Below are 25,087 nucleotides of genomic sequence, written 5' to 3'. Positions count from 1 at the left end.
TGGAATAATAGCCTTGGACTATTTTTATCCTGTTCCTTATTAATAAAGTAAGAAGTATTTATATGGTTTTAGCTACATCAGGAGATTAATGTTAGAAAAGAACAAGCATTTTTAAAAAAGTTGACATAATTTGATAAAATGGCTGCAATGTGTACACTTCCAAAACAATGCACAGAAAAAGATTAGCAAGTATTACTTTCTGGTATTACTTTGAACATTTATCCCTATATATTATTATGATTTAATTCACCCAACTATCACTAAGCAGTCTCTGGATTTCTTTATCATTACCATGTCAGCACACTGATATATCATGTTTTGAACTATCAAAAGAACAGAGAGAAAAGAATTAAACTTTTGTAGTTAGTCTCTTTTTTAACATACGTTCATTTAATTTGAATAGTTTTATGCTCTATTTTTAAAAGAAAAGCACATGCTTCAGTTACCTTTCTTTTTGGTGGGTGATTTTGGAGGTGGTTTCTTGGCATCTTTGGCATCCTTTCCACCACCTTTGCCTCCTGCTGCCAGAGAAGGTTTTTGACGTTCTTGTTCTTTCTTTTCTAGCTGCTGGCGTTCTTTTTCTTCCTCGGCTTCTTTTGATTGTATTTCAGCAGTTACCTTAATATTCATATTAATATTTTAACTTAACTATTCTGGATCTAGAACATACAATTAATATTTTGAATGAGCTATCCTTTATTTTCTACTAGTGGTTGCTGCTGGATGTATAATATAAATTAGATATTTTGATTCTTGATTTCATATCTGATCAGTATATGTTTATTAAATAAAGAAACAGTTGTTAAACCAAAAAAGCAAGAAGGAAAAAGATGGCAGCTTAAATAATTTCTTCTGTGAAATATTTAAAGTATTAAAGGGAAGCAGCGGAAGTAGACCAACTGGTAACCAAAGCAGGGCTAGGCTTCAGTGAAGGCTGAGAAGCTGAAGAACTGAGGATATGTCTTCACTAGCAACGCTGAAGCGCTGCTGTTAAACATTAAAAGCTTTAACATGGCTGTGTAGTCACGGCACCAGCCCTGGGAGATAGCTCTCCCAGCACTGTAAAAAAAAAAAAACCTCCATGAGCGGAGTGGCTCCCAGCGCTGGTGAACTGTCTACACTGCCACTTTATAGCACTGAAACTTGCAGGGCCCCAGGGGTCCCCTGGGGGGTGATGTTTCACACCCCTGAGCGAGAAAGTTGCAGTGCTGTAAAGTGGCAGTGTAGACAAGGCCTCTAGAGTTAAGTTATCTTAAGGCATTCACTGTAGAGGACAACATGTCTGACCATATTGTAAAAGTGCAGAAAGGTGGGGAAAGCCATCAATCCTAGCCACTGATCCAGGAACTGCCTTTCGAAACTAGCTGTCACACAGCTAGCACACTTTGGGCACTATAAAATAAAGCTGGAGAAGACTTGTGACGTCTAATCTCTGCTTGAGGATTTACTTTTGGAAGGTTTAAGAAAAAATGTACTAAGGGGCAAATACTGATCCCTCTTCCTTATCGCACAGGTCACTTCTAACACCAGGATTGTTTGGTTCCACCATATGAGGAGGCGGGAGACAGGATTTGAGTGGATATACACAGAGCAGAGCTCTGAAGAGGAATTGCTACTATGCTGATCCTGCCATTTCCCCGTTTATAGCAGGGATGTATTAGGGCTGCAGCGATTACTGGAACATCAGGAGTGGAACAGCAGCCATGGAGTTGAGATACTGGTGCATGGGTCTGGTATTTGGACTGGAAAGATTTAGATCTAACTATTTAACCAATCTGTGAATCTTTACTAAACAAAGCATTTCTTACCATATTTGATATTGCTGTTACTGCTGCTTGCCATGTATCAGTGATAAGTTTCTCATCTGCCCCAAAGTTAAATATTATACTTTCAGAGGAATTCTCCTCCTTATTGCTCTTTAGTTGAATTGCTTTGCTTTTCTGCTTGATGACATTTATTTCAGGAGAAGGGGGTCTACGAGGAACCATGGGAATCCTTGAAAACAAAATAGGAAATAACTCACTATCCCGATGGTGTAGTATATGTTTACATGGTGCAATTAAGTTACATTAAGAGAACCAGAACCCCATTTTCAAAGTCTGTGATAGCAATGGAAAAAGGAGGAACCCTTCCATGGATCACAAGTGGTAAAATTTGTGGATGACACAAAATCATGTTGATTAGTCTAGAGTAGAGAGGTTTATAAGGAACTCAAGACTGATCTAAACAAAACCAGGGCATTAGACAACAAATAATACACACTGGATGGATTGATATTAACTATTGATATGCATATTGATGGGGTCTTGATGGACTGTAACCATTCAGGTATCAATATAGGTATTGTTATGCACAGCATTATGCCATTGTTATATACAAGTGATGGTATACTCTCACCTTGAATATTGTGTTTAATTCCACGCACCCAGCAAGGCTTCTTTAACTTATGTTCAGTTGACCACAACCTCAGAGGCTATGCTCGTGAAATTTTAATTTCGTCACTGATACAGAACCAAATGTTTAATACTTAACTATAATTAGTTGCAGGATTTGTTGGGGAACTGTCATAATTTGGGGGAAAGAAGGAACCTTTTATCCGTCAGTTTTTGTTGTTTTGTTACTGCACAGAGTAATGATGGGGCAGCCAAAAGTGTACAATAAATTAAATACATTACAATACTCAACATCTATCATATGGCTGTGATCACCATAGTCTATCTATTTAACAGTAACACATGGACAAACATACTTATATGCTATATTAATTACGTTACTTTTTTTTTTTTTACAATGCAGTTTTTACCTTCTTGACTTGCTTTGTTCCACAGATTGCTCTACATTAACAATATCTAATAATGGGATTCTAGTGAACTCTGGACAGGCCTCTGTTGGCATTTTGCCTTCCATTCCCCTGTAATAGTCATGTAGAAATCTCTTTGTATCTTGAAAACGGTCCACTTCAACCTTCAGAACAGGATGGAACAAAGCAGTTTCTGTTTTTTAATACCCTAAAGTAATGCCTACATCATGAGAATGCTTGATGGAGGCTAGAAAATAGGACTGGTTGATCATATGTGTTTAAGTATCTTATAATAAATACATACTACAACATGTACTGGAAAAGTACACTTTCAGAATGTGTGTTCAAAACTTTAATATAGATATTTCTAAGATTTAATAACAATATCAGCTATGAAATCGGAAAATGTATCTAATTTGAACATATAAATATACTGATATTTAATTCTGACACATATATATATACAAAATTAATTAAAACAAATCTACCACGTGCTTCTAAACTGTAATTAAACAGATTTGAATAAATCTTTAATCCAAATTATTAAAAATCTTTAGTAATAATATAAAGCAAAAGAAATTTGTTTAAATGGCCAAGAAAGAATTATAATTGTGCAAGCTGTTTAAAGAAAAAACAAGTGGATTTTGTAAGGTTCAAGACATCTATTTATTTCAGAGTGAAGCCAAAAAGCATTAGCACCTGTCATGCTTTGATTTATTAAACCAGTAGTGTCAGAGTCTCTAACTGTCAAAACGGCACTGCATATTCATGGGAAAATGCACAAAACCACATTCACAAAAAGAATAAAAATCTCATAGTGTAAAGCAGCCAGTTGGCCATAAGTTAAAGATAAAAATTTTTCTGTCTTGTTACGGAAAATAAAGCAAGTGGATGGAAATCTGATATAGACTAGTTAGGGATATCTGACCTCGCTAAAATGAGTATATAAAATCTATACTAATACAATAATATAGCGATCTGAAGAACATATTATAGAATCCCATAGTAAAACCTACACCAGAGGATTTCAGCAATCAGGAACTCTTTGCCTGTTTTGTTGCTATTCTTATTGCTTTCTCTGACAAAGCTGTTGAATGTAAAGATATAGATAGCACAATTTCAGAATTGCTACTTTTAGCATGAATAATTTTACCCATTATTGTCAATGAAGGTGATAGTAGGTAAAATTATTATTAATCATGTTAAGTAACGTAGTGTCTAAGGGCCAACAAAGAATGCAGCCTCCCTTGCACTTGGCTCTGTACATACCCAGAGCGGTAGATGATCCATGCCCTGAAGAAACTAAGTGTTGGGGAAGGGGTATAACCCACAAGCAAAGTGAACAATGTGATGATAGCAAATATCATGTCAATTCCATGGAGGTAGGGAAATGTTTTGGGTGGGTTTACTTAGGGGGTAACAGTTTGAGGGGAAAACTCAGAAGCAGCTCAGTGACTTCGGAGCCAAAATTGCATTAACTTTCAATGACGCTTAGTGCTTGACTACACATGAATTTAGTTCATAGCAAAGTGGGTGCACCCTGCACTAGCCTACTCTGCGCTAATTGTCCATGTGGACCTTGCTGATGCTCATTACCCATTCATTAGTGCATTTTGATCTATACTCGTTTCAAAGAAGGGTAGTTCAAAGTGCACTAACAAACTATTAGTACGGCCTTGTGCGAATACAAAAATTTGGATCCGCATCTGTGGCAATTAAATTGTATCCAACCCACAATCCACCTTTTATATGTATTTGCATCCACACCCACACCAGCACCCTCTAGAGCAGCAGTTCTCAACCAGGCCTACATGGTTCCGAGAGGGCCACGAGCTGGTTTCGGGGGGTCCATGGGCCTGTCCCAAGCCCCAAAGCATCAGTGCCCCATGCAGGGCTGAAGCCCAGAGCCCCGAGCTGAAGTCCTGTAGCATCGTCTCTAGCAACATCTACTTGCCCTGGATCGTGTAAGTGCTGAATTGTGCTCCCTATGCTAACAGAGAGGTGTCCGTTTTTATAATGATCACTGAGGGAAGATGTGCAAATGGATTTTCTGTGCATATGTTGTGATGGTCCTTCCACCGTTGAGGGATTATTTCATGAAGGTAGGTACAGAAAGAAGCATATTTAGACTGTGCCTGGTGTGTGAATAGATGGTTCTGAGCCACCCCTGAAGGCAGCCCATTCGAAGTCTGGCATGTTCCGTCATGAAGGTGGTGGCTGCCATGTGCCCCAGTAGTTGAATGCAGCTCCTGTTCATGGTTTGGGGTCTGAGCTGAATTCTCTTTGCTATGTTGGAAAGAGCCAAAAATCTGTGCTGAGGAAAGTTGGCTCTTTTTATCATTGCCCCCATCAAGATGTGCCCCTATGAACTCTAGGTTCTGTACCCAGGTCAAGATGGATTTTTGTATGTACAGTTGTTGGCCCAATTTGAGAAAGAGGCCTATAGCCTTGGAAGTTGCCCGAGACATCAGTTCCAGGGGGCAGCTCAGCAACCAATCGTCCAGATAAGAGAATACTAAAACACCTTTCCTGTGCAGCTGCGTTGCTACCACCAACATGACCCTTGGGGCAGATGATAGGCTAAAGAGGAGCACTCCATATTGAAAGTTATCCTGGCCTACAATAAAATGCATTGGACTTCCTCACCACAAGATGAGAACTTGAGGCAAAGGACACTGCCTAATGTACTCTGGGGTGGGTGTTTTGCTCATGGTCATAAACTTCTGAATCATCATGCTTATGGGGTTTCCCCAAATTAATGTCAGGTTACTTCCCTCTTTTCATAAAGTTTCTTTTCTATGCACAGCCTCAGTCATTGAGAGAGGGGAAGTATTGTCCCTTAGAGGTGCCCAGGGGTGATGTGTAATTTCCCAGGTTACTGGGTGGGGGAGCTCAAGCCAGTGCTCAGTTGTATTGTAAAAAGGAACCCCTAGATATTGAACCTGGCCCTTGTGGCTGCCGACTGCACCTGGCAGATGGGTTACATGAGTAAAAGAGAAAAACAGAGTTGAGGGAATCTCAATAGGACAACTGCTAGAGCTCCGTCTCAGGCAAAGGCAGTTAAGAAGAAACTGGGAGTGGTTCACCCATGCAGTGCTATATAACAACGGCATGGGCATGAGACTGACTAACACCGATGAGCAGGCCAAACGGACACTGCTATGAGAAATCACAGATCAAAGCTGCAGGGGGCTCTAGTGCACCTAGAGTGGAGCATCCGTAGGGACATGACTCGAAGAAGAACTGGATAAACAAGTCATTGAAGATGGCAGATGAGGGGTTGATGTTTGACATAGTGAGAGACTAGCCCAACTAAACAGGGAAAGGCAAAATTTTTCAGGATGTTGAAGCATGGACAACATTGATTTGATGTTGTGGAGAATGGAAGCCTGTAAAAAAAGGATGTTTTTAAATGTACAGCATCATTTGTCAATACATCTATGAAAAGTGATATTTAGAGTGTATACTCTAAAATATGATACTGTAAAAGAGCTCCAAAAATATATATAATCAATGTCAAGCACTTAAAAATTAGGAAATGACAGCATTAAGCTTATCTGTGCAACTTTAATTCAATCCCCTTCCATGTAGGCATGATGATAAGTTTTTAATTACATGATCACATGATATTTTTTCCATTGATGTCCTGCTTCATTCAGTGCACAGGATGGATGGTGCTCTATTAAGATCAGTTATTCAATATTTTGTTTTATCTGCATGATTCAATGCATAGCCTTTGGTTTATTCACAGCATACTATCCAAACCCTGGTCTCAATACAGAATTATGAATTTCCTCATGGGCTTTTCTATGGCACTGATCAGGGTGCTTCCCAAACATTTATTTATCTTCAAAACACCTGTGAGGGGAGGGGATGGTATTATCCCATTTTACAGAGGGTGAACTGAGGCACAGAGAGATTAAAGTCAAAACTATCCACTAATTTTGGATGCCTAATTGAAGAAGCTTAGGACCTGATTTTTCAGAGTACTTAGCATTAGATAGCACTTTATATTCAAAATACAGCTCTCACTGACTTCAGCTGCAGCTGTGAGTCTCCTTGCCCACCAAATCCCAATCCCCAACCTGAGTCCCAATTTCCTCCACCCCCAACACTCACTCACAGTGTCTCTCCTCTCCTCCAGTTCCAGACTCAACAGACTCCTTGTCCCAGTCTATTCCTTTCCCTCCCTCCATCCCTTCTTCATCCATGCTGCCTGGGCACTAAAAGGGAAGGATGTCATTGAGAGCACTGGAGAGAGAGTCTCTCCCTGCTCTCAGTTCTAGTGTCTGTCCATGCCCTTGCCTGGAGCAACTGGAAGCAGCAATTACAGGGGAAGTCCAGCTTCAACCCTGTAGCCCTGAGCTGAAACATGCTCAGTCTCTCTGTAGTGATGGTGCATGAGCAGTCTGGTGAGCACTAGGAACTGTGAGGGGCTGGAGCATGTTCATTAACAGATAAAAATCTCCAAAGGTATTATCCTTAAACTCTAGGAAGCTTTTACTGAATATGTGTGATGTGAGGTTTTTCAAAGGTTTATAACTTGGCCAAATGTGAGCAGAATTTCTCAGGAACAGCAAAGGCACATTCCTGACACAAAGGCCAATCCCTATCAAATTTCAAGTCCATGTTCCAAAGAAAGAAGATGACCAGATTTTTTTACATGGTAAAACAATGTTTTTCCCCTTTGCTTCACTCTTAGAAATGGTTGAACTGTTTTGGCTGAAATTTTCCAAAAGACATCTGGCATCTACAATTTCATCCCAAATGGCTAAAGTTTGGCAAAGTTATAAGGAACTGAAAACAAGGTCTTATAAAAGGAAGTGTTGGGCAATCTTAAAATAGGTGGGTCTGATAACATTGTATATAATTGCAGCATTTAGATGGCCAAGTTAAGAACAGAGGCCATTATAAATAGAAAAGGATAACCAGTATCAGGATATTTCACTAAACTGATTTGATTGGTAAGCTGAATGCAAATAGCAACACTATGCAATATAGCCCAAAAATTTATTTTTACAGGACTATGATACTGGTATTTTTCTCGATCCTCTCTGCCCAGAAGGTGATACAATGCCAGGAGTGCACATGCATTCTTCTTTTTTATATTTTCTCACTCCTCACTTCAGTCAGCTTCCTTCTTTAGTAGGGTTGAATTAAAGGGATATTTGGTCTTGACCATGTAGTCTTAAGGGACCACATACGTGAAGTCCCACTGAGATAAATACATTAATCCAAGAGTCTGCCTGGGCAACTGCAGGATAAGGACTATACTGATTTAGCTATTTACCATACCTGCATAAGTGAAAAGAAATGGTTCATCAAGATTCCCATATGATCTGGTAACCAGCCATCATTCATGATATCACTACGTTCTTGCTCTGCTTCTTCCCTTCTGTTTTCACAAATATCCCAGAGACGGTCCCTCAGGTCCTAAATACAAATACTATTGCAAATAATGGATGTGTAAAACCTTAGGCTATCTTTCATATATTTACGTATAATAAAAGTCAATCCAAAAGAACCTCGCCAAAAAGCAATCAACAAAGTGTAGCCTTGGAGACCCACCACGGGCATGGACTGACTGAGAAGTAAGAAGACACAACCAGTATTATTGGTACCAATGAATGCACAACTAGTACGTGCTGTTTTTTCTCCAATACTGGAGTGAGAATTGGTGGTGGTGGAGGCTGTAACCTTCACAGTTTTGGGAACCAGAATATAATTTTGTTAGGCCAAAAGCTACTTATGGCAAACAGGTCTTTGAAGCTGAGATGCACCTGCACTGGGCTTTAAACCTGAAAGAAGGTACCCATCATGCTTTGTTCGTAAAAGGCACTCAGTCCTTTCTCTAATGGCGATTTCCCATATTTCTTCTATGTAAACACATCAAAAAAGAACAACATTGAGAACAGAGGTACTGGTATACTGACCCATATTTTTGACAAAGGAAAAGAATGAAAAGAAAAAGAAACAGTGCTTATTCCAAGTCTTATTCCCACTATAACTAAACTCCAGGATAGTTCCCTAGGCTTTTAGGATTTCATTGCAATGCACTGCAGAAAAATGACACTGCATTTATAACGTCTTGTTCCAAAATGATGCCAAGCACTTCAGGCCAGATCTAATCAATCATTTCAGCAAACCAGTTGGGAAATTATTTGCAATGTAATAAACTCATCTCTGTAACAGAGTTAATACAAGTAAGATTCACCAGAATACCAACTGCTTTGAAAAGATCTGCTGAAAAGATTTTGCCATGGTATATTAAAACAACTACCACTGTCTCTTTCACAACCACAGAGTATCAACATTCTCTATGCAGCAATAAGTCTGACTCAGGGTAAATTTTTCACCACTCCTACCAGTTTATCAGTTGCAGGCTGACAATGTAAAAAAAAAAAAAGCAAAGGAAGGGGAAATATAAGTGGCTAAGTTCAGTCCACTAGTAGTAGGTATTAATTTAAATTATTTTCCTACTGATAATAATATAATCACTCTGGCCAAGAGGAGGCGTTACGAAAGTAACATGCAATATGAAAAATTACAATAGTTTTATTTCATTGTATGCAGATCTTCTAAGATGTACACTTGCATTCCATTTCTATTTAATGAAGCTGATTCTTTAGTAGCAACTGCCACAATTTTTTCCATCTTCTGGAATTCTGCACATAAAGTCTATTCTTCTCTCCATGTGACCTTAGGTTTTGCCACTGAGATAGAGCATCACATATGGGATATTCCAACTCCTGTATTTCTTTTTAGCTTCTTGAAATTGTTTTTAACTGGGTTTATGCTATTATCCTGGAAAAAGTACATTTTGACATTTTGATATTAGAAATAATTCTTTTTGCCAGTCATGTAATCAATTCTTCATTTTTCAGATATTCACCTCACTAGCTGGGCCGCAATTTTGATGGGGCCAGGAGTGGCAGAGACATTTTCTGGGGCTGTAGGATGGGGGAAGAGGGTGAGAGCTCACCTGGAAAAGGCTGAGGAAGTGTTCCATATGCCCTTTCTAATTTTCTTTCTCCTCCCCCCTACTCCTTTTCTTTCAGCATGCGGGGGCTGCTTTTCCCTTCCCTCCTCTTTCTTCCTCATGCTTAGTGGGGGGAAGAGAGGACACACTCGATCAGAGGCCTAGGCTCTGAGACCAGTGCCACACACTGCCACAGCCATTGAGCAGCAGGGATGGTGCCAAAGCTGGCTCTGTTTGGTGACTGATGCTGTTTGGTGGTGGTGGAGAGTGAGAAGTGTTCATATAATAGTTGACTAGACAAGGTAGCATTAGTACATTAGTAGTCATATTACATCAATCCTGTGTGAATTCAAATGCCCAAAGATGCACAAAGCTCCAGAGCTAGAAAAATTGAAACATTTGCCATTTACTCACAGTAACCCTTTGGTGTAATTCTGCTTTTGTTTCCTCATCTTCCCACAGATCATCAGCAATGGAGTTATAATCAGATTGCCACTGAGATACAAACTCCTGCTTATGGTCTGGACGCTTCAGATAATCCTTAAAACGGTTTCTGTGAACAGTGAGTCAAAACAAAGGAGTTTTAGCGCTAAAACATACATAGTGTGCTAGAGGAATAATATAAAATGAGAATTCTAATGCAATTAACTACTGTTACTCACCTAGTATCTGCTAAGTAGTGAATCACAGAATACTGTTCTTCTCTTAAACATCTAAGTATAGTTTTGATGGTATTTTCATATGTATTTTCTACCATTTCCCAATAAGGTACTAAAAATTCAGGTATTTCCTGTTAATTATTAAAACACACAAATCTTTACTTTATATACTTCCTGCAGCCTGTCCAAACACACAATCAGCAAGTATAGGAAAGAGGTATCTTGGACATCAGGTTAACAATATATTTCCTTTATTTTATTTATAATTAAGGCTACGATTATGTCACGGAGGCACAGAATTCATGACTTCCATTGACCTCCGTGACATTTTCTGCCTTGGGGCTGGAGCTCCCACCCAGCCCCGCCTTCACAGCCCCCAACCTGCAGCTGTCTAGCCACCCTAGGGGATGCGGGGGACTCCCCGCAGCTGCCAAGCCACAGCAAACGGGAGACCCCAAGCAGTTGCCCAGCCACGGCCGGTGGCCCCCCTGCATCTGCCCAGCTTTGAAGGGCAGGTCAAGGCGACCCCGCGCAACAACTGCCCAGTCGCAGCGGGAAGGCGGGGGGATCCCACGCATCTGCTCAGCCACGGCGGGCAGCCGATGGACCCACTTCAGCTGCCAGCCACAGCGGGCACTCCCCACAGCTGCCCAGCCGCAGCTGCAGCCATGGCCAGGGGATCCTGCAGCTACCAGCTGCCCAGGGCAAGGGGACCCCACTGCAGCCCAGCCCCAGGGGCAGGGAGACCCTGGAGTTCCCACACACCACATCAGTGGGGGACCTGGGAGCCCCAGCAGCAGTGGGTGCTGAAGCCACCCACCCCTTTTGTCAGGGATATTTTTAGTGAAAGTCAGGGACAGGACACGGGCTGCCATGAATTTCTGTTTATTTCCTGTGACCTGTCCCTGACTTTTATTCAAAATATCTGTGACAAAAACTTAGCCTTAGTTATAATGTATTACAAATACCCTGCCAAAATATAATATTTACTCTGGATACACCTTTCATAATATTAAAGTGTTACCATCTTGTCAACCATGTGCATTGTCACTCTGAGGAATTATCCATAAATTTCTAATATATGTCATTATCAAATTATCAGATATTTTCAATACTGTACACTGAGATGCAGCATATTTTTAAAATCACATCTCTTTAGGTATTTATATTTATAATTCATGCTACCATCTCTCAGATATTCTTTATGTATTAGAAATATGTTTTAAAATGAATTCATTTGTAATGGACAAAAAGTTATCTAGAACTCAATAAAGTATAGTCATATAAAAGATTCCTAATCTTGAACTGCTGCACCTTGGGAAGTGGCTCATCTATATAAACCCATTCATCTGATCCTGGTTTAATTGGCGGTGGTTCTACAGGGGTGGGAGGAGGTACATCTTCAGGTGTAGCTGGTGAAGATTTTTTCCCTGGTGATTTTCCTCGAACGGAGCCTTAAATATAAATGCACAATTAGTACCCTCAAATATATTTTAAATAACAATAAATACATGGACCTAGACACCTAAGCTGCTTAGCTGCCTTCAAATAAACTTTGCAGGTGTTCAAATGTGTCATTCCGCAACCAATATGTAGCTGAAGTCAGTAGTTTTGCATTTATATAATGATATTTTCCAGTTTAGCTTTTATTTTATTCGACTTGCCAAAAAAGTTAGGTTTCCTAAAGCTCTGCTGTGAAAGAAATAGAAAGATAATGAAACAAGTTACTTACCACGTTAACAAAAAGTAAATGGTATTGTTACCATTATGACTGACAGTATAGGTACCATGATTTCAAGGTATCACCATGTAATTTCTGCTTGATGGATCTTGAACACTGTAAATATTTACAGTTTTTATATAGCAGGGCTTGGAAGAGCTGGAGTCAGACTGAAATAATTTCTAGGACCAATAATCCTTTGAGGTTACCCCATGATTTCATGGCAAAATGCTGTTTTTAAATTCAATTAACCCTGGGCATTAGGGTTACCCACAGAGTGCTTCATTTGATATACACTCTACTTTTAACTTTACATGTACTGCAAAATACAAAGTAAATCATAGGTCATAGCCCTGCAAGTGGGGATACACCACACATAGTCTGAAAGGCTTCTAGCAAAAGGAAAAGGAAAGAATGGGTACTTACAATCACTCTCACTACTGGATCACTTTCTAAAGACTAGGTGTTTTTAAATTGTTGAGGAATGAGAGAGAAATGGGCAACAGGAGGGGCAGGACGATGGTATGGCAAGATACAGAGGGGGAAGAAGAGGAATAAAAACGGAAAAATCAGATATATAGGGAAGGGGAAAGAAACAGATGAATTTGGACCCAAACCCCGGCACTGAGGGAAAACTGAGAAGTATGGAAGGAGCAGAAAGTGAGCGGTACAAGAACTGGGGAAAAAACCAAGGCAGATAAAGGAAGATAAAGTTAGTAAACTAAAGAGGGGGATCAGAAAAGATCATTCAAGCAGGGAGTTGGGGGGGAAAAATCTAGTGGCCTGCAGGAAAATGTGGGAAACTATTTAAGAAAACCATAGGAACTGTAAGTGCAGCAAGATTTGCAATTGTCACCTGCACTCCATCTTTGTACTACTTTAGGAGGGGGATCCACCCAAATAATTTCGCTCTGAGAGCAGTCAGACAAGAACATAAGGTATGGTAAAATAATATTGGCTGTACTTAGTAGAGAATTGAATGGGTCATGTTGTGTACAATAAGCTCCTTTAAAAATGTTACACAATGGTCCCATTCTTTTTGTTTAAATTTTTAGTGAAGACATATCTTGGTTCACTGCCTCATTGCTGTGACAAAATCTGTACATCCAGTAATAGCATAACTAGTATTCCCCAAAGGAACACCTGCTTCTGAAAGTGCTGATTTAGTATGACAGAAAGCAGATAAGCTGATAACCAAATAAAGTACTCAAAGGATATCTGTAGTAAACTCTCCTGCTATTACCAGCAGGAGAGTGAGTTTGTGTGTGTGTATGGGGGTGGGGGGGGTGTGTGAGAAAACCTAGATTTGTGCAGGAAATAGCCCAACTTGATTGTCATGCACATTGTGTAAAGAGTTGTCACTTTGGATGGGCTATCACCAGCAGGAGAGTGAATTTGTGTGTGGGGGTGGAGGGTGAGAAAACCTGGATTTGTGCTGGAAATGGCCCACCTGATGATCACTTTAGATAAGCTATTACCAGCAGGACAGTGGGGTGGGAGGAGGTATTGTTTCATATTCTCTGTGTATATATAAAGTCTGCTGCAGTTTCCACGGTATGCATCCGATGAAGTGAGCTGTAGCTCACGAAAGCTTATGCTCAAATAAATTGGTTAGTCTCTAAGGTGCCACAAGTACTCCTTTTCTTTTTGTAGTAAACATTGTGATGTCCCTGTCAATGCCCTAAAGCTCCTCCTAGTGCTCCCTCACTTAACATCCCTACACTCATACCACCTGCTTTGCTCTCATCATCCCTCTAGCCTCTGAGAACAGGACTGGACTCCATTTGGAATTCATCAACACAAATCCTGAATTGCTTGTTGTTGACTGACCCAAAGGATTATTGCCCCACGGGGTCTGAGTGCTCTGCAGCACCTCCAGACTCCAAGTGTGAAATCCTTGCTCCACTCAAATCAATGGGAGTTTTGCTATTGACTTCAGTGGGGCCAGGCTTTCGTGCCAAAGCTCATGCACATAAATGTAGAAGACAAAACCAACCACGTGGTTCCTTGGAAACATTTTATCCAATTATCTGTCATGTGTGACATTTATAAGAATTCATCATGAAGTGGCTGAATCTCCCTTTGTTGGTATATTACACCAAATTGTCCATATCTCAGTGTGCCTTACAACCTAATTAACAGTTATCAACACTATTTTTAAAGAGAGGAGTGGAAGATAAGTAAGAACTATACATCTTTATGTTAATTACCAAAAGAGTAAAAAACAAACATGCAAACGTGTACTTCACCTGGTTTATTTACTTCGTCTTTCTTTTCCTTTTTCTCTTTAAAGGATTCTGACTTTTTGGGTGGCTCTAAGGAAAGTTTTAAAAAAACCACAAAGACACACAACAGAGACACCTTTAAGATGCAGAGTTACCAGCATTTCTGAAGTGTAAATATACCAATTTCTCTCTAATGCTAATATGTTGATAATGGAACTTGGGTCTTTCCTGTATACACATTGTGCTGTCTCAGATGGTGAGGGTACTAGCTCTGAGGTTAAAAACAGGAAGGAAAGGCTGAAATTAATACTCAGTTATCTCAAGGAATTAAATTATACCTGCTGGACAGCTCCCTTTGAACATTTTAGAACCTCTTCTCAAAGTATCTGTGAGAAGATGTGAAACTGACTCATATTACTGGAAAAAGGTAGACAGGCTGTTCAGAGGTTTGGGACAATTATTTAATAGGAAATACGCTCTAGTTAATCTTTTTGGAAATACACTGAAAGTATTTATTATTTTCCCAGGATCTGTTCCAAACAGCTAAGAAAGAGCTTTATAAATAAGTTTGCTATGGCTGACAAACCTTTGGGTGATTTGGATTTTGCGGGCATAGGCTCCTTATCTTCAGAAGGAGATTCAGTTTCCTTATTTTTATATGCTGGAACTGTTAGCGTCTCAGCTTGTGGCAAAGGGGTAGGAACTTCTTGCTTTTTCTCAGCTTCTTTTTTTTCCAGTTCTTTTCCTTCAACATAATTTCAATAAAACACATATAATCTGATAAAAGATGTACTGTAATCATATTATTAATTTTGAACCAATAAATCTTGAAGACTATTCACTATTATATCTTATAAAATATGTGTGCGAACAACAAATATGTGTTTACTTTTGTTTTATGTATTTAAATGGATTAGCATTAAAAGAAAGCTACATTTAAAATGGGTGCACCCATTTGCATTTGCACAAGCTGTATATTTATAGAGACTTGCTGAAAATATGCCCTTTTAAATTCAACATAACTTGACAATTTTTTCTCTCAGTTATACCAGTGTAAAACTAGAGTAATATCAATTAAGTTATTCCAAATTTATACTAGTGTGTCTGGGAACAGAATTTGGCCCAGGCTTACACAATCCATAAATATATCAACACACACTACAGCCGAACAATTACCAAAATTCCAACTTTGGTATTTTTGTGAGTCTGATCCAAAGCAAAGTTTTGCCATTTCTGCAACTGAATATAGCTTTTCATGGGCAAAATAACAAAATTTCACCTAATGAGGAACATTTGTTTGTAATACGGATCTTTGTCAATAAAGTAGATGGTTAGAAAATATTTTTGTCTATATAAAAAAATGTGCAGTGAGAATGAAAAATGTGTCACCTTTCCACAAACCTGCAAAAACATTACACCTTTCAGTGCCAGTGAGATATTTTTAAGCTCCCTTCTGAATTATAAAGGCTCAACCATATATTTTAATATTAAAGTCTCCATATGAAAAACATAAATTCAAAAACTTACTTCTGTTCTGTTTTTTAGCAATTTCCTCCATTATGATTTCCTTTATCCTTTTACACAGAAGGTTCTTTTCTGTCTCGCCATTAACTTTCATTAGAATATTTTGCTGTACTGAAAACCATTTCTCTAGTTTTGGCCAGTTGTCTAGAAAGCCAGCAATTCTGTGAAATCATATCAATGTATAATTTTAAAATCAAAACGTTAAAACAAATAGTGAAAAATAAAATGTTATTCCCAACCCAACAAACACATTTAACAGCATGGTGTCTAATCTAAATCTAATGCCAATTATGAAGATATTCTGGATGCAGAACTCCCAGTGTAGATAAGGCTACAGGTTAAACTAATCTTCTGTTACATCATCATTAAAAATCAATAATTATTAAAATATTAATATAAACTAATTACATATTTAGAAATGCAGGTTATTGTCTCTTTAAATTTGCTCATTAAACAAAATTAAATATTTAGTGCAAATGATTTTAAAAGAAAGTATAGTACTATTTTTGTATATATAAAAATAAAAGAGAACAATAAAAGAAAGCCCAATTTTGGAAATACCCTAAGCCAAACTGAGACACAACATGCATTTATGTATCACATAATATAAATATGTAAATAGCTGTTTTGATATGAATTTGAAAAATAATCTTTTCAAGACTTTGAAAAGTAGAGTATATGAATTATTATTTTGGGGAATCATTTATACTATACCAATAAATGAGGATACGTACTTGGGCCCCACTTCAGCAAATTTCTTAAGGACATCCTTAACTTTAACGGTGTCATTAGAAGTCAAGTATACCCTGACTGCTCTGTGCTTAAAGTTAATGACATGCTTCAGTACTCTGCTGAAGTAGAGCCTTACTGTACTAAATATAACAAACCTATGTTGTATCTGGTCCCTGACTAAATCGGTCTTCTCTCTTTCTTTGAGTTCAACATCTGAAGCTTGATCACTGTCTTCCAGTTGAATCTGTGATGACCCTGATTTATCTGTTGAGTAGAAAATACCAGAGACTATTGAAACAAGTTACTACATAGACTTGTTCTGTGTTCCTGTTAAAAAGTTTATCAAAATGAAAACACCGACTGGCTACTTCACTCCTTCATTTTTAAAAGTAGCTCCATACATTCTACACAAAGGAGATGGATATACAGTACTTTATTAGGAATACATTCTCATTAGATTCCTGGGAGTATGGCATTTACTGTCAAATTTTCAAAGTGCTTTAGCAGCACAATCCCTTTGAATAATTGAGAATTGCAAATCTAAAGTTCTAAGGCCTTGTCTTCACTGTATTGTTAGCTCTAGTTGTAACTCAAGTTTTACCTTTAACCCACCTTCTGTTCACACATAAAAATCTCTAGATGGAGTTAAGTGGTGCTTTAAGCTCGAGCTAGCGGGTTTGAGCTAGTTGGTCAAAGGGTATAGGTTGAAGCTCAAGTGATGCTGGTGTTTGAGCTAGTAACATAGCAGGGATGCAGCAGCTCATGTAACAGCAACTCATCTATTGCTAATCCAATCACTCAGTGCCGCTAATCAAATCACTGTGCTTTCCCAGTGTGGCCATCTCACTCGAGATAGGGTAGTCCGAGCGGAGTAACCCAAGTATACTAACTTCAGGTAACTATGGCAGTAAAGACAAGCCCTATGTCATTCTTTGGATCTTTAAGGGGCATTCTCCTTTCAGTTTGGACAACATACGTTCTCGTCAAGATAATATGTCCCTCCATAGCCATCATGTGTAAGGTGACAAAGAGGATGTGGTCTGAGTGGAGTGTGGGGGTGGCCATTTGTTGCCCTCTTTATCTTTGACTCTACTCTATAATACAATGTGCTTTGGCTATTTTGTCAAAAACACTTATTCCTGTATCCTCACAGGATTAAATGAACATACATACTGAAGGCAGTGATCAGTGTGGGGGGTAGTGGTGCCACTTGCTCAGGTGTGCACCTTCCCTCTTCTCCCTTTTGCTTCTCTCCTAGTTTTCAGTCATTGCAATATGCGGCCCTCAGAGAACGATGTTGTCTGTACATTCACAATAAACTAGTCATATTTCTGCACTTGCCGTATCATATATTTTTTCTACTTAGCACTTCATTAAATTATGTGGGATACTGCATATCAGCTGGTGCCAACATAATGCATATTTAAACAAATAAACTCAGCATTTTTTGGCTGCAGGCAGATCTCAAAAACTAAGAAAAAATCTACAATAGTTTGAAAGTACCTGCACTAATGATACATAGTAACCACATGAGATCTAGTGAGATTTAGAGAAATTTGTCAGTAATGATTTTTTGCTCCATTGAATATAAGTTATTGTGAGACATTCTGGTAAATCTTGAGATAACTTCTGTAGCTAGTGTGTGATTAGTATGACATTTATATTTAGCTATACACTATAGCAGGGGTATACAATCTGAAGTCAGAGGCCACAAGGAGCCTGCAAAATATTAAAATACAGCCAATAGCTTCCCTCTTTTTATAACTGCACATAGAGAAAAAATCTGATGATGAATCTAAACAACACACAATTCCTATCCATCATCATCATCATCAGGGAAGATAAAAGTAAATTTTTAAGAGTTTCTGGTATTTGTGATAAAAATTATGTAAGTTTATATGTGATTTTAAAATTCAGCCCACAAACTCCTGGCACATAACTAATGTGATCCTTGGTATTGTAAAGATATGGCAAGCAAGCAGTACATTAATAACTTTAGCTCTCTTGGTGTCATAACTACTTAGCATTTCCCATTTTATCATGATATGGGTGTCACTAAGCTTTTTTAAATGTATGTGTAAGCGGGGGAATAGTCCCGCTATTGTGGGGAACTTTTCTGGTTTCTGCACTACCCCGGTGAAGTGGGCTAGCGAAAGGATCTAAGTCCTCGCTCCCACTTCCTTTACCCAGTGGCCTCCCTGCCCTTGAGGACTCTCCTTCCACTCTCCTGTCTGACAGAGTCCTCGTAACCCCAACAAAGCTGGGCCCAGGATTCCTGGGGGCTCGACCCCCAACCCTGCTGTGGTCACCTAGGACAGGGGCTAGGGTGTCCCCACTCTGGGGTACTCTCTCTGCACTCGGCACTTCTCTGACCCACTGACCATTACATACAATTGAAAGCAAATGCAAGTTATTTAATCAACAATTAATTTTAAAAAGAATAAGGAAAAATGGGAAAGGTTAAAGGAAACACATCAACCTGCTCTGTGGCAGAGAACATCACAAACAGTGTCTCTGGAATGTCAGGGCAGTTCACAGTCTGTTCCTTGTAAGTCCCAGGCCTTCTTCTCAGGCCCTGGCTGTGTTGTAGGGATGCTGTGGGTTGGACACTTGCTCTGGTGATGGCCAGACACTCTCAGGCATTAAGTGATAGGACCCTTCTTCCCAGTGTCGCCCCTGCCCTGTCGGGGTTACGATCCAAGCCTGGCCTGCAGAGCCTCTTGGCTGAGGCGTCTCCCTGTGCTGGGCCCGCTGCCCAGGATCCCCCTCGCTCTCCCCAGCTGCTCACCGCACCCAGCTCTGGACTGCTCCAGCCCCAGCTCCACCACTCTGTCTCAGCGCTGCTGCTGCTGCTCTGCCTCCAGCTCCCTGGGCTGCTTCTTTGGCCCCTCTGGCTCTGGTTGCTACAGCTCTGCTCCCAGGACAGGTCTGCTCTGCAGGCTGCTTCTGTGACTCTGCTCCCAGCACTGACCTGCTTCGTGGGCTGCTTTTCTGGCCCCTCTGGCTCTGGTTGCTGCAGCTCTGCTCCCAAGGCAAGTCTGCTCTCTCTGGGCTGTGCCTCTAGCTCTGGGCTGCAGCTCTGCTCCCAGGACAGGGTCTGCTCTCTCTGGGCTGCTTTTCTGGTCCCTCTGGATCTGGCACAGCTCTGCTCCCCAGCTCAACTTGGGCCCCTACTTTCTCCTTAGCTCGGCCCCACTCTGTCTGACCCAGGCAATTCTAGCTCACACGGAGGACGGGACCTCCCTGGCCTCCTGACTCCCTGATTAGCCTGCCTGCCCTGTCATTCAGGCTGACCTGGAGCATTGGCCTCTCCCGATTGTTCCTGGGGGCTGTCAGTCTCAGGGTCCTGATTCCCCATTGACCCTTCCATCTTTTTAGTACTGGGAGCTAGCAACTAAAACACTCACACTGAATGTTAGTAAGGGGCCAACAGTCCCTTTACATATGCAGTGAAGTATAACTCACCCTTCATGCCAGCCACACGTTCCAGCACTGTGGTGTCTGAAATGTCTAATAACAGAGCAAAATCAAATGCAGGTGGAGATAAAGGTAGATCTTTTGGGGCTGCTGGGTCTGTAACTAGGGAGGGCTTCTTAGACTTCTCATCCTTTGTTTCTCCTTTGGCCGGATCACTCCCTGTAAGTGCTTTTTCAAGTAGTTTTGCCTGGTTTATTGTCATTGGAAATCCATCCATGATCCATCCCTTCTTCTGGGGTGTTCGTCTAAACATAAACAAGGAACTATAAACATGTAAAGAAACTACTTTAACTTAGTATTAACATTTATAATAAAGAGTTTTCCTATAATTCTGTGATTTGAAATTAGGTAGAACAAAATATCATGAAAATTCTATAAAATAACAATGTATGTCATTAAAATTAACACGGCAAATCAAAAGATTTTCCAAACAGAAAACGGCAGAAAACAGGACTAAAACGAAACAAAACAAAAGGACTGCAATTTTCTGGAACAAACACTATGGGACTGATCTTTATACCATGAGAAAAGATGCCAATTTTCTGTTATCTGCCAACATGTGGAACAGCAGCAGTAAATAGCAGATTTCTAGAGGGAGGTGCATGCCTTGACCAACTTGCCTATTAGTTCAGAGGAGGTGAAAACTATTCCATGAGTTGCTCTATTTCAATGGAACTACTCACGGAGTCAGGTATTATTCACCATGAGCAAGAATGGCAGTATCTGCCCTAAGAAACATATAATTATTTAGCATATAATTATGTTTGAAAGCAAACTACACTATTTCATACTTAATAGCCTCCACCATGATGTCAACTAGCAATTCATCAGGAATATTTTTTCCTTTCTTCAACAATTTCTCTGATGCTGCACCAAGACAGGCACGAACAGATAGCTGTGGAAAAGAGCAGTTAAAAGAATATGTAGTACTAATAATATCATGTTCAGGAAGTAATAGTAATAATATCATGTATCATGTAGTACTGATATCATGTTCAGGAAGTTCAGTGCACTAAATGTTAAAGTGTATGCATTCCACTGCACATTTAAAGCACATATTCAATTCCGGCAAGATCCTCAGCAGGTGTAAACTGGCCTAGGATCTTGGTCATTACATGCAAAAATTAATGTTAGACAATGTTAAGGTTGAAAATTGAAACATTTAAAAAATCAGGAAATTTAAAGTTAAGAAGCCTGATTTGGATCTCACTCTGGTTTTACACTGATGTAACTCTACTGACTTCAATGGAGCCCAGTCCTGATTTACACTAGTATAAGATTATAATCAAGACTGAGGTTTTTACAGCAACATTTAATCTGGTTGGTGTCACCAGAGTCATGCTCTCTATAGGTCTTCAGGATATTCCCACATCCTGCTTGTTGAGTAAGGTACTACTTAGTATAAGTCTAACATAATCTAGCCCTAAGGAATAAACATTTTAATATTGGTAGGACCAATATATTAACAAATTCTGTGAATGCTCTGGATGTGGTAATAAGCAGATTTAAAAGCATGGAAAATATGTGATGAAGAGCAACGTTCCCTCTAATTTTTGACAGGCCATGTGCACAAAAAATTTCTTCTGTGCAAATTGTGCTTCTGTGCAAATTTTTGTGCACGCAGTGTTTCACTGTGTGCGTGGGGTTTAGGATCTGTGTGCATGCACACAGCTTAGAGGGAACAGTGATGAAGAGGTATTTGTGAATAATTCTGATGACATAGATGACAACAAAGCCAACAGAGAAAATAAATCCAAATTTTTGTAGTAACTTTGAGTAAAGTTATCACTTTTCATATTTTATATAGAAATATGAGCCTGTGGCATGGTCCATAAATTAAAAATAGTAAGAGAAAAGTTCAATATTAACCAGCTTTGTTTAATAAACAAACATTTCATATATCTATACATGGTGGAAGTCAAAGTCAGTTTACATACTTTAGATACTTCATCCTTACTCTCACTTGACTTCATTTCTTGATGAGAAGATTCTTTTCTGCCAAGACCATTACCTAGCAATAACAAAACATCAGCAAATATTACTTTTATTATATTAACATTTATTATTAATTATTATTATGGATACATAATATCATTACATAATATTTTTATTTAGTGAGTGCTGTCAGTGTTCTCTGCACTAGTCAGAACACAGGGGGAGGCACAGAAACTATCCCCAGGAGCTTATTATCCATAATTATTTTACTATAATTTCTCCTTTTCAGTCTATTTATTTGTTTATTTTTTGGAGACAAACCATCAAACTCTTACTCACATGAATAGACTTTACTCCTGAGAACTAACTTCAATAGGGCAACTTGCATTAGTAAGGACTACACACAGGAGAAAGAGTTTTCAGGACTGTGTGTTTTTCAGGGCAGGATTCTTGTCTTCATACCTCTCTATAAAGCACCCAACATATTGTTGTCACTCTCCAAATATAAAATAATAACTATTTTGTTTTTTTTCTCCTTCTCACACTATATGATGCCACAAATAGTCAGTGAGGAATATGGCTTAGTACTGTAAACACTTCTCCATGTACTTGAGTTTATGCACACAAATAGACTCACTGATTTCTGTAAGACTATGAAGTTAGGTATGTGTTCACAGGTCTGGGGGCTATGTCAATGACAAATTTCAGGTTTCAAACTTCAAACAGTTTTTGCTGGAGTCATATTCAAAAAAGAGAGGTTAACATTTTCTGACCAAGGGAAAATACTATTTTCAACCTCCATATCCTAATACAAGGAAGCTGAAAAAGTTTCAACCTCAGAGGTGAACGTTTCGGAAAACTATGAGTATGTGGAAACAAGGGTTATAATGGGAACTTTTGCAAAGCATGAGCTGTAGTGGGCACTAACAAACACCTGCTAGAACATATAAGCAAAAAATCAGCAGGGGATGGAGAAATCCTCTTTTTTGCCATTCAAATCCAGACATCAAAATTATTTAAAAGAAATCTAATTAACTCTACACATTTTTACCTTTGGTTCCATCAAGTGATGCGCTCTTTGGCACGGTTTCAGAAACCTTAGATGCTGAAGTTGAAGGGGGCCTCTTCAGGACCTTTTATAAATTAAACAATCACGAACCACATTTCTTAGTTTTCATAACATTAAGCAAGAATAGTTTTTGGATATTTTAAATGTATTTTAATGAATATTCAGTTATTTAAACATATATAAACTGATTGTCAGGTGCATAACAGCAGAATAATCTATAGTAAAACAGTAAGAAAAAGTTATTAATGTCAGCCTGGAATGATGAGTGCAAGTATTATTTTGATATTGATGGTAACTTGAAAGCAAATGAAAAGTTGGGGATGGAGTGACAGGAAAGAGAGGGTTGTTATTTACTCATGACACTACTCAAATTCAAGTAAACAGAGCAGGCTAGAAGGCAATGATCACTTCAGATGTCCTCTGTTCACTATGGTCCTGGTCCTGCGCCACTGACTTCAATGGGAGCAGGATCAGGTCCTATATAAATCTAACCCCGGTCTACACTACGCGTTTAGGCCGAATTTAGCAGTGTTCGATAGATTTAACCCTGCACCCGTCCACACAACGAAGCCATTTTTGTCAACTTAATGGGCTCTTAACATCGATTTCTGTACTCCTCTCCAATGAGGGGATTAGCGCTGAAATCAACATCGCTGGGTCAAATTTGGGTTAGTGTGAACACAATTCGACGGTATTGGCCTCTGGGAGCTATCCCACAGTGCTCCATTGTGACCGCTCTGGACAGCACTCTCAACTCGGATGCACTGGCCAGGTAGACAGGAAAAGCCCCGCAAACTTTTGAATTTCATTTCCTGTTTGGCCAGTGTGGCAAGCTGATCAGGACAGGTGACCGTGCAGATCTCATCAGCAGAGGTGACCATGGAGTCCCAGAATTAGGAAAGAGCTCCAGCATGGACCGAACGGGAGGTACTGGATCTGATCACTGTATGGGGAGACGAATCCGTGCTATCAGAACTCCGTTCCAAAAGACAAAATCCCAAAATATCTGAAAAAAATCTCCAAGGGCATGAAGGACAGAGGCTATCACAGGGACCAGCAGCAGTGCTGTGTGAAACTTAAGGAGCTTAGGCAAGCCTACCAAAAAACCCAAGAGGCAAACGCCTGCTCGGGGTCAGAGCCCCAGACATGCCGCTTCTATGATGAGCTACATGCAATTCTAGGGGGTGCCCCTACCACTGCCCCTCCCCTGTACTTGGACTCCTGCAAGAGGGGAGTCTCACACAACAGGGATGAGGATTTTGGGGATGAGGAAGATGATGGGGAGGGGGAGGTTAAAGATAGCACACACCAGGCAAGCGGAGAAACCATTCTCCCCGACAGCCAGGAACGGTTTATCACCCTGGAGACAGTACCCTCCCAACCAGGGCTCCCGGATCTTGAAGGCAGAGAAGGCACCTCTGGTGAGTGTACCTTTGTAAATATAATACACGGTTTAAAAGCAAGCTTGTTTAATGATTACTTTTCCCTGAAGACTTGGGATGCATTCGCGGCCAGTACAGCTACTGGAAAAGTCTGTTAACATGTCTGGGGATGGGGTGGAAATCCTCCAGGGACATCTCAATGAAGCTGTCCTGGAGGGACTCCAAAAGCCTTTGCAAAAGGTTTCTGGGGAGGGCAGCCTTATTGCATCCTCCTTGGTAGGACACTTTACCATGGCAGGCCAGTAGCACGTAGTCTGGAATCATTCCATAAGAAAGCATGGCAGCATGTGGTCCCGGTGTTTGCTGGCATTCAAGCAACATCCGTTCTTTACCTCTCTGTGTTATCCTCAAGAGAGTGATATCGTTCACGGTCATCTGGTTGAAATAGGGGAATTTTATTCAGAGGATATTCAGAGGTGGCCGTTCCTGCTGGGCTGTTTGTCTGTGGCTGAAAAGAAATCATCCCCACTGTTAGCCACGTGGTGGGGGGTGGGGGGGTGAAGCGATCATCCTAGAGAATTGGGT

General features: G+C 39.9%; 1 protein-coding gene across 1 annotated transcript in view; it reads right to left on the bottom strand.

Moving 5' to 3' along the window:
* The window catches only part of SPEF2 (sperm flagellar 2), a 111,945-nt gene that overhangs the window by 41,674 nt on the left and 45,184 nt on the right, over positions 1 to 25,087 (bottom strand). The window contains exons 13-27 of the mRNA XM_084628061.1: positions 23,103 to 23,184; positions 22,054 to 22,127; positions 20,908 to 21,011; positions 20,105 to 20,361; positions 16,795 to 16,903; positions 15,911 to 16,068; positions 14,970 to 15,128; positions 14,408 to 14,473; positions 11,753 to 11,892; positions 10,442 to 10,569; positions 10,194 to 10,332; positions 8,096 to 8,233; positions 2,804 to 2,964; positions 1,809 to 1,995; positions 447 to 618 (exon numbers count right to left, since the gene is read on the bottom strand). Of these exons, the coding sequence (XP_084484187.1) occupies positions 447 to 618; positions 1,809 to 1,995; positions 2,804 to 2,964; positions 8,096 to 8,233; positions 10,194 to 10,332; positions 10,442 to 10,569; positions 11,753 to 11,892; positions 14,408 to 14,473; positions 14,970 to 15,128; positions 15,911 to 16,068; positions 16,795 to 16,903; positions 20,105 to 20,361; positions 20,908 to 21,011; positions 22,054 to 22,127; positions 23,103 to 23,184 (2,074 nt within the window). The remainder of the gene's footprint in view (positions 1 to 446; positions 619 to 1,808; positions 1,996 to 2,803; positions 2,965 to 8,095; positions 8,234 to 10,193; positions 10,333 to 10,441; positions 10,570 to 11,752; positions 11,893 to 14,407; positions 14,474 to 14,969; positions 15,129 to 15,910; positions 16,069 to 16,794; positions 16,904 to 20,104; positions 20,362 to 20,907; positions 21,012 to 22,053; positions 22,128 to 23,102; positions 23,185 to 25,087) is intronic.

Source organism: Lepidochelys olivacea (genome assembly GCF_965140295.1).
Source record: "Lepidochelys olivacea isolate rLepOli2 genome assembly, chromosome: 5".
NCBI classification, from domain to species: domain Eukaryota; kingdom Metazoa; phylum Chordata; order Testudines; family Cheloniidae; genus Lepidochelys; species Lepidochelys olivacea.
Note: the sequence above shows the minus strand (reverse complement) of the source record. Positions and strands in the feature narration are given on the sequence as shown.